Source organism: Bidens hawaiensis, unplaced genomic scaffold (assembly GCF_021521415.1).
Source record: "Bidens hawaiensis isolate Kalapana, Puna unplaced genomic scaffold, B.hawaiensis_p1.1 tig00029147_1, whole genome shotgun sequence".
Lineage (NCBI taxonomy): Eukaryota > Viridiplantae > Streptophyta > Magnoliopsida > Asterales > Asteraceae > Bidens > Bidens hawaiensis.
In genome coordinates, this window is record NW_027494809.1 from 70,233 (window position 1) to 80,099 (window position 9,867).

The 9,867-nt window shown below is 31.4% G+C and overlaps 1 protein-coding gene across 2 annotated transcripts; it reads left to right on the plus strand.

Annotated features, from left to right (window-relative positions):
- Positions 1 to 510: 510 nt before the first annotated feature.
- LOC143578332 (transcription factor TGA9-like) lies at positions 511 to 8,791 on the plus strand. Of its 2 annotated transcripts, none has more exons than XM_077061940.1 (12): positions 511 to 960; positions 1,059 to 1,182; positions 1,288 to 1,382; positions 1,812 to 1,894; positions 2,637 to 2,909; positions 5,191 to 5,235; positions 5,353 to 5,412; positions 5,508 to 5,637; positions 6,996 to 7,267; positions 7,859 to 8,080; positions 8,167 to 8,309; positions 8,411 to 8,791. In XM_077061940.1, exons 2-12 carry the CDS (start codon positions 1,106 to 1,108, stop codon positions 8,502 to 8,504), a joined length of 1,494 nt encoding a protein of 497 aa, XP_076918055.1. In that variant the 5' UTR covers positions 511 to 960; positions 1,059 to 1,105; the 3' UTR covers positions 8,505 to 8,791. The 2 variants fall into 2 exon arrangements, with proteins under 2 accessions (XP_076918055.1, XP_076918056.1); XM_077061941.1 differs by having other exon boundaries at positions 512 to 904.
- Positions 8,792 to 9,867: the final 1,076 nt, after the last annotated feature.

The following is a 9,867-nucleotide window of genomic DNA, read 5'->3' on the forward strand; positions in this document are numbered from 1 at the left end:
TCTTTTTATATTTCTGAAAATTTTTTGTTTTTATATATTTCTGTTTTGTCTTAAAACCCCACAAATTCATTTTATAAATTTCTTAAATCTTTTTTTTATTAATTTCTATTTTGTCTTCAAACCCCACAAATTAAAGAAGAAAGGGGTTGTGTTGCAAGGACAAGATTTGTGTACTAGCCAAAACACAAGCTTAAAATTGTGTTCATAATTATTATTAGTTTTTAACACAAGAAACATGTTCAAACCCCACATACAACACTTTGTAATGGACATAGATGACTCAATGAATGTAGACTGGGATTTTTGTGATCTCCAGTTCGATCCCAAAAGCGTTCGAGTTTTACTACGAGTTCGGGTGGGTGGATTTTTCTCAAAATTAAAGATAACTTGCAGACACTTAAGGGCCTTATACAAGTGAGTTAGACCAGCTAACGGTAACCTTTTACCATTGATTTATCACCTACGAAATACTTAGACAATTATCCGTCTATTTAAAAAAAACAAGAAATAGGTAATGAACCCCTATGTTTCTTCATAGAGAAGGAGATCAAGAATGCTAAAAAAAGACACAGAAAGTAGAGAGAGAAAGTTATAGAGAGAGAAAGAGACATGTTTTTAAGAAAAAGACTGCACCTTGCTTTGGTGGCTATTCAGATGTTACCTTAATATGATAGCTTTGATCCTCTTCTTCTCTTCTTCAAAAACTCATCATCTTTCACTTCTTCAACACACACTTAACACTTTCACCTGAATTTTTTTTTTTAAAAAAAACTTTTTTTTTTCTTCTAAACCCTTTTCAAGATTCTTGATTTATGACTTGTACATGAATCTTTATTGGTTTTCCAACATGGGTTTTTGCTAATTTGTCCAATTTCATCTTCAAGATTCCATAATTCTAGTAAAGGTGTGAGCTTTTCTTCATTTTCTTGATTTTCTTGAACAGTTTCACCTTAAACCCATGTGAGATTTTGTAAAGTTTTCAACTTTAACATGATTTATGATATGGGTTTTTGTTAATCAACTCAATTCTCTAACTTTAACATGTTTTCATCTTCCAGATTGCATAATCTTGAACCAAAATGGCTTGAATAAATAAGAGTCTTGCATGGCGAGTCATCATCATCATCAACAGTTGCAATACTCTGTTTTTCCTGGATATAATCCTCCAAACACAGGCTACATGTACATACTTTTCATTTATTATCTTGTTTTATTGTAATAATAATAATTATAATAATATTAATAATAATAAAAAGAAATAAAAAATCCTCTGTTTTTGTTTGACAGTAATCAAGAAGGATCATCTTATGATTTTGGTGAGCTAGAGCAAGCTATAGCTCTTCAAGGGTACAACAAGGCCCATGGTGATGAAAACAAACTACGTATGATCATACTTTCTGTTTATATTATCTTTATGATGTTTGCTAAAGCATATAACTATATAAGTTATAACCAACTTCACCTTCAAGAACACACACTAGTGTGTGTGAAAAAAGTTGAGTTTGAATGTGTCAAAAGATGTTTAAAGATTAAATTTTTATGTCATAATACTGTGCGTTTTGGGCATTCAACGGAGATGAATTCAATCTGTTATATTGTGTCACATGACGCTGACTGGACCCTTTGTCGTTCGCGTCGCTGAATTCATCCATTCGCGAGCGAAACCATAAACTAAGATTGAAAAAAATAGCATAAAACAAGAGAACTAAAAGTGTGAATTTTGAATAATAATATTGTCTTTTTGTGTTTCTATTTGTTTAATTACTTGTTGATGATCCTAAAAGATATTCTTCATTGTGATCTTATTGCAGCTTTATACACAACAGTACCAAGGCCAGCTGCTACACTGGACATGTTTCCTTCTTGGCCTATGAGAGTTCATCAAACTCCAAGAGTAGTTCTTTTCTACCTTCTTTTAACTTTGACCTTTTCTTTATGCCATTTTTTTCATTCTTACAATTGGTAAAAATAAAAATAAAAATAAAAATAAAAATAAAAATTCAACTTTGTTTTTTTTATCTCCATACAAGTTATCCTTTTTTTGGAGTCAGTCAAGACAAATTGTTTTTCTTCTATTTCCAATGTCAAAGGTTGAATCTTTATGACATTTTGTGTGATTCAAAACCATGTTTTTAGGCTAATATGCTATGAACTGTTTTTTCTTGGTTTTTTTTTTTGCTGTTTTTTACATACCCATGTGTTAAAGATTGAATCTTTATGACATTTGTGTGGTTAAAAAAATGTTTTTATGTTAATATGGTATACAAAATTTTCTGCTGTCTTTTTTTTTCACATACCCATATCATAAAGATTGAATCTTTATAACATTGTGTGGCTAAAAAAATGTTTTTAGGTTATTATAGTATGAGTTGTTTTTTATTGGGAATTCATCTGTTTTTTTTCACATGATAAAGATTGAATCTTTATGACATTTTTGTGGTTAAAAACCATATTTTTAGGGTAAAATAGTATAAATAGTTTATATCTTGTTTTTTTAACATGCATATAAGATAAAGATTGGATTTTTAAAATTTTAAAACCATTCCATTGAAACAAATTCAAGATACATTTAAAAAATATTCATCAAGTGATATTCTCGCTATTTCGGCTTCTAATTTTTGTGTTTTGAAAAACAGGCAAGTAACTCGAGCACAGATTCCGGATCTGCAGTACATGTTGCAATTGCTAATACACCAGAAATGCACTCTCATATAGAACCGGAATCTCCTATTAGCGGTAACGGTTACAGTCGAAAAACATCATCAGAGCAACACCAACAAATGCTTAGACAACAATTGCAACATCTTCACATACCAGAACAACTTGAGATGGAAAGTGAAGGAGGTAGTCCTGTTACAACTGGAGGATCATCACATTCTCAACAAACCCCTAAACCCTTTTCAGAAAAGGTAAAAAAAATATTTTTTTTTAATTATTTAATTTTTTTTCTCCATTATTATTTTTGTCTTTATATATATAGACACATAGCTGCAAATTAAATTTTTGTAAACATCAACATCAGTTAGTCTTAATATTGCTACTTTTTCCACTATACACTTGTTTAGGCAATAGGCACAACATGTTAGTCTAAATAAGGTTATTTTGATATAAGGTAAAAATATTATATTTTTACCACACTCTTTTACATGAAGTCTACAGGTGAATATAATTAGGGAAAATATTGTAAATGTCTATTTTTCTCAAGGAAAGTTTTGATTTTTGTCCTTATTTTACAAAATGGGCCAGGACGAGTATTTCGGAGTTAAAAATTTGTTGGGATAAGTATTTTATAAAACAAACTGTAAGGGGGAGTGTTTTGAAAAACAATTTTGTTGGGTCAAATAATTGTTTTTCTGAATATTATATTATTATAATTACTTAACTCATAAGTTTTTCTTTTATAACTTTTAAAATATAAATTTTTATAAATATCAGAATATACCATTGAGACGTGTTTTTTTATCAACGTCCTGACATAAATTTTATTCAAAACCGAGCTGGTAAAGAAAAACTTCGATATAAATTGACCCGCTCAGTTTTGAATACAATTTATGTCAAAACGTTGATAAAAACAACACGTTTCAACGGTATATTCAACATTAGTTGGTCTTAATATTGCTATTTTTTCCACTACATACATGTTAGTCCTAATAAGGTTATTTTCATAAAAGGTAAAAAAATATGTTTTTATTTTTTACCACACTTTTTAAATGAAGTCTACAAGTGAATATAATTGTACTCAAATATCCCAACTATTGCAAAATCAAAAAGAAGTCATTTGTATTCAGGTCTGTTTCTCTGACATGTAACAGTAAGCTTTGTGTGTGTGAGAGAGAGAGTATACAGAATCTTTTAAGTAATTTTCATCTCTAAATTGATAATTTTGTTTCCATTTTATAATTTATATCATGTAGACATCTTAATATAGATTATTATTCACTCCTCCCAAGAACTATGTTACATTTTTATCCATTTTGTGGTAATGATTACTCATATCCCTATAACTACAGTCAACAGTTTACCTCAATGTCCACTAAAATTCTTCTCTTTACAAATTATTATTATTTTTCTTTTATTTATTTTTTTAAAGAAAAAAGAGTGAACTTAGTTTTCGTGTCCGTGATTTTGCTTAAATTTGTTATTTTAGTTTAAAAGTTTATAATTTTATTATTTTAGTCTTTAAGGTTTCATTTTCATTACAATTTTCGTCATTCTTGTGAACATATTTTAGACTGAAATAACATATATTTTGCAAACCACATGGATGAAAATTGCAAGAAAAACAAAACTTTAAGGATGAAAATTGCAAATTTTAAACTTTTGGATTGAAATAACAAATTTAAAAAAAACCACAGAGATAACAACAGTAATTCTCTCTTTCTTAAACGACAACTTTAAGGATAGCAACAGTAAAAACTTGAACTCAAAACCTTCAAACATCTTGGCTTTTAACAACCCATTAGTTCTTTTGTCACATAGATAACACACTTTGGACTCTATGCCAAACATACCTTACTCTAGTAGTTTATTATTTTTTTTGTGTGTGGTACCTTTTAACTATAAGTCAATAATATTACCATATCCACACTAAAAGACAAAAAAAACATTTAATTTTATGCTTTCATGAAAAATAGAGCGGTATGTTTAGGCAACCACGCTAATTATTTACTAATTATTTGAGGGTGCTGCTAAACGTACCACCTCCTATCACATGTTTGATGGGCCCTCGTTAAAAGAATAGTATCACTCTCATATAAAGGCGTTTAAACACGCTCTTAGTTAGTAAGACTATATGTTTTTGGCTAACTAGCATGTGCTGGTTTAAACATCATGTCGTTCACTTAGGCAGTGGAGAGTTTTAACTAGCTCACCTTTAATTAACTTGGATGTTGTAAGTTAACTAGCTTTAACTAGTTAGCTATGAGGGTGTTTGAAGCGAAGAAAATAATTGAGAATCGGACAACGAAAGGGAATAAGTGAGAGCCCACAAAAATAGAAGCAATGGCTCGTAAACGTGCCCCTCCTAAACACCCATATAAAGCCCTTTCGCAGTGTGGGAGCATTGCTTGGTAACGCCTGCAAGTAGCCTATAACGCATAGTCTAACGACTTAAAACAGTAGATGTAGAAAAAGTATCATTATTTTTTTCAAAAAAATAATAATTTTACTTTGTTTTTGTTTTTCATGTAGAGGAAGGGAATTGGTTCAACATCAGAGAAACCAGTTGATACCAAGGTTCTTTTAATTATATAAATTAAACATAAATTATAAAAAAAAATTACAAAAATTATAAACCCAAATCACAGGTGATTAATATTAATAATAATATATAAACTTTGTTATGTTTTATAGACACAAAGGCGCCTAGCTCAAAACAGAGAAGCAGCAAGAAAAAGCAGACTCAGAAAAAAGGTTTCTTGATTTATTAAATTAAAGCTCACATTTTTATTAATTATTTTTATTCAAATTTCATAACCCATTTTCAATATCACTATTTTTTTTTTCAGGCATATGTTCAGCAGTTGGAGTCTAGCAGAATTAAACTTGCTCAACTTGAACAAGATCTTCAACGCGCTCGGTCGCAGGGGTTGCTCGTGGGCGGTAGTGGCGTTAGCGTTGGTGGGAGCCTTAGCTCAGGTGAGTCGAAGTGATCGAACGCTTACTAGTATATAGTATAGGGGACAGATAACGTACAAATAAAAAAAATCGTGCGAATAATGTGAGCTGTTGAAGAAATGACGCAGTGGCGATTTGGTAATTAAGTGTGTAGCGTAATTACGCTGTATCACAAAAACCAACTAAAGTAATTTTATTGATCTCTAGTTTGTGCAAGTAGCATAGTTTTATTATGCTCAGTGGCGAAGCTTGGACATACACGTCGAGGGGGGCGGACTTAATATATGTATAAAAAAATTCATAAATTAGAGGGGGTGGGCTCAAAATTTTGGTCGGAAACGAGTAAATTTACACTATGTATAAAATTTCCGGCCGAAAAAGAATAAATTTACACTACCGAGTGAAAAAACGAGGGGTCGTGCTCAAAATTTCTGTCGGAAATGGATAAATTTACACTATGTACAAATTTTGGCCGAAAAAAGATAAATTTACACTACCGAGCAAAAAAACGGAGGGGGCCAGTCTCAAAATTTCGGTCAGAAACGGGTTAATTTACACTTAATATAAAACTTTTCAACCGTAAAAAGATAAATTTACACTGTCGAGCGAAAAAACAGAGGGGGCCGGGGCCACCCCTGGCCCCGACCATGCTACGCCCTTAATTATGTTACTTGTAAAAGTGTAGCGTAAAAAGTTGCTCTAGTTATATTTTGTGATGTGGTGTAATTACGTTATACGTGTAATTACCAAATTGCCACCGCGCCCCACTTTTCTACGATTCGTATTGTTCGCACGGAAAATCTTGTTTGTATTATATCTAACTCCTATATGTGATAATTGAACCGTTCGATTAACCGGTTTGGAATCGGTTTTGGTGGAGAAAATTACAAACCGGTTCAGAACCTACGGTTTCAAACCAGTTCGGTTTAGGTTCGATTAACAAGGGGTGCAAGCGAGCCGAGCCGCTTGCGAGCTACCCGAGACTGGCTCATTGAAAAGCTTGATCGACCCGAGCCTAAAAGTAAGCTCGTTTAATAAACGTCGGCTCGGGAGCCTAAATGAGCATGTCATTTATATAATTTTTTAAAAATAAATATTTTATTATTATTAATTAATATATATATAGTGTTATGAGAAAAAATAACAAAATAATATATTATTTTATACATAAAATTATAATTGAAAAAATATATATATAACAAATTATAATATATGAAAAAAATTATTAAATAGTAAACGAGTCGAGCTCGGGCTCGGCTAAGATCGTTTGCACCATTACTAATTACAACTCTGTTAATTTTTTCCATCAAAAAAATAATAAAAGTTTTAAAAAATATGTAACTAATATGATATGATATAATATAATATAATACGTCCAGGTGCTGCAATATTCGACATGGAATATGTGAGATGGTTAGACAATGACCAAAGACACATGTCTGAGTTACGTAAAGGGTTGCAGTCACATTTATCCGACAACGATCTACGTGTCATCGTCGATAACTTTGTGGCACATTACGATGAGATCTTCAGACTAAAAGCAGTGGCGGCTAAATCGGATGTGTTCCACTTGATAACTGGCATGTGGACCACCCCAGCTGAACGCTGCTTCCTTTGGATGGGTGGGTTTAGACCATCTGAACTTATCAAGGTACTTTATTATTATTATTATTATTATTATTGTTATTATTATTATTATTATTATTACTACTTTCATTAATGAGAACTGCAGTCTTCGTCTTTGTGGTTTAACCAAATCTACGGTTTTAGTTCAATAGTTTCAAATTTGCGGTTTCCGTCCAGTAGTTTTGTTTTCACTTGCAATCAAACCCGACCCCACTAACCCCGTTAACTTTTTGTTTTGTGCGACAAATTTTCGGTTAACTGATTCTAGGGGTGTGCACGGTTTGGTATTTGCCTCAACCGAAACCGAAATCATTAGTTATCTATTTTGTTAACCATTCTTATTAATCGGTTCGGTTTATTCAGTTATTTTGTCGGTTTCAGATTCGGTTTGGTTAATACATGAAATAGGGATATAAAACCTATAAACATATAATTATGAATGGTTCAGTTTGGTTCGGTTAATGTCAGTTAACTGACGGTACAATAATAACCGATTTTCAGTTAATTCTGTTTTCGGTTAATCGGTTATTTGGTTTAGTTTTGGTTCACGATTCTGTTACTGCTCATCTCTAGTCATTCACAACAAGCCTTAAGACACTTTTTTTTTATGTGACAGATGTTGATTATTCAACTTGATCCTTTAACTGAGCAACAAGTTGTGGGGCTTTATAGCCTACAACAATCCTCACAACAAGCTGAAGAAGCCTTATCACAAGGGTTGGATCAACTACATCAGTCGATGGTCGAGACCATCGCTCTCGGGTCCGTCAATGACGGGGTCCACCATATGGCGGTCGCGCTAGGAAAACTTACTAATCTCGAAGGTTTCGTTCGTCAGGTAAATAATAATAATCATAGTCATAATTATACGTTTATCGACTAATTAAAACTCATATTTTTTTAAAAAAATTTTTTGTATCATAGGCTGATAATTTGAGACAACAAACCCTTCATCAACTGCATAGGATACTGACGGTTCGACAAGCGGCAAAATGTTTCTTGGTGATTAGCGAGTACTATGGACGTTTGCGTGCTTTGAGTACGCTTTGGGCTTCTAGGCCACGCGAGTAAGATCTTTAATCTATTGTCACATTTGTTACATTAATAATATGTTGTTACATTAGATAAAAAATCGTAAAACATAACTTTGGTAACTCGTTTTTGTTAGGGCGTTGATAGGTGATGAAGACTTGTGTCAAACGACGACGGATTTGCAAATGGTGCAGCCGCCTTCACAGATTCATTTCTCTAACTTTGGATGATGAAGTGAAGTTTTATGAAAGATGGGCAGTTGGTTGTTTAAGGCTTTGGTTTTAAGTTTAACGAATATGAGAGGTTTTATCAAATAGTTATTAAGAGTTTTTCTTTTATTTAGTTTATGATCCTAAAGTTTAGAAAATGAATTTAAGATGTTTTAAGAGTATGTTATCTTGTATATAAATATTGTCGTAGTGAATTAAGATATTTAGTTGTTTGAATTATGTCGGGTTGGTGGGTTGGCGGGTTGAAATGTGCAACCCAAACCCGACCCATATTATTATTCATGCCAAAACCTTCAGCCTTAACATGTACACATAAATACGGGTTGAGCTGAACACGATATGTTTAACCCATTTTTCAAAAAATTAAAAATAAAAACAAATTGATATAATTTAGAGTCGGTTTGTAATATTAATATATTTTTTTGACATTTATTAAAAATCTTGAAATGAATTGGAAATTGGAAAATTGAAAAAATACAAATAAAATTAAATTATAGAAGGTTTTTTAATAGTTAAACGGGTTGACGGGTTGTGCTAGTCGACTCGAACCCACCCCGTTTATTAAAACTGGTCGTGTTAGTTAATCCAAAACCTTTTTTTTTGTGTCAAGTTTTAGGTTGTGTTAACAATTACCGCCCCTAATATATAACAAGTTAAAACATGGGAGTATCACATTAAGGATCTAATTCCTAACATGCAGATAAATATATATGTATGGTTATAGATAAACTTTGTTCACAATTTTATCAAAAATTACTTTTGTAGATTGTTCGTTCCTAAATATTTAGAATCATAACAAACTTAACCAAGCGCATACTCAAGTATCCTGACTTGTGTATATTATGATTTATTTTAATCAACAAATTTCAATCCAATTACATTTCAATAATATTGATAACACTAAAAGGAATGTTTTTAGTGATTAAAAAGTGCTTGTTCTTTGGTTTCCTGAAGAGGTAATTTGAATTTTACAAATTATGAATTATGGGGAGACAATATATGGATAGTGGAGTAGATAATATGATATCCAATAAACTTATAAACATACATATTTTTAATATAATAATAAATTTGTTTTGTTGGTTTTTATTGTTTACCTTCCAACTTAATGCACATACATATTTATAATTATATTTATAATTATTTAAAGTAGTGTTAGTTTTTAAATCCAAAGGTCAACTAATATTTACCCCTATAGATATTAACATAAAAAAATTGATGTAAGGGTCAACGACCCCAATATTTTGTACCCCAAGGGTCAATGACTTGTTTGGGTCTACAAATATTCATACAAGACTTGTTTTAGTCTAAAAATATGTGAGTTGAAAATGTTAAATTTGATTGATTATTTTTGTTGTAACAC

What these genes read in the sequence shown, in the direction of transcription:
- LOC143578332 (XM_077061940.1), top strand. Translation starts at nt 1,106, where the DNA reads ATGGCGAGTCATCATCATCATCAACAGTTGCAATACTCTGTTTTTCCT. An exon ending in GAGTTCATCAAACTCCAAGA is followed by an intron (nt 1,895 to 2,636) that starts GTAGTTCTTTTC and finishes TTTGAAAAACAG; the next exon opens with GCAAGTAACTCGAGCACAGA. An exon ending in GACCATCTGAACTTATCAAG is followed by an intron (nt 7,268 to 7,858) that starts GTACTTTATTAT and finishes TTTATGTGACAG; the next exon opens with ATGTTGATTATTCAACTTGA.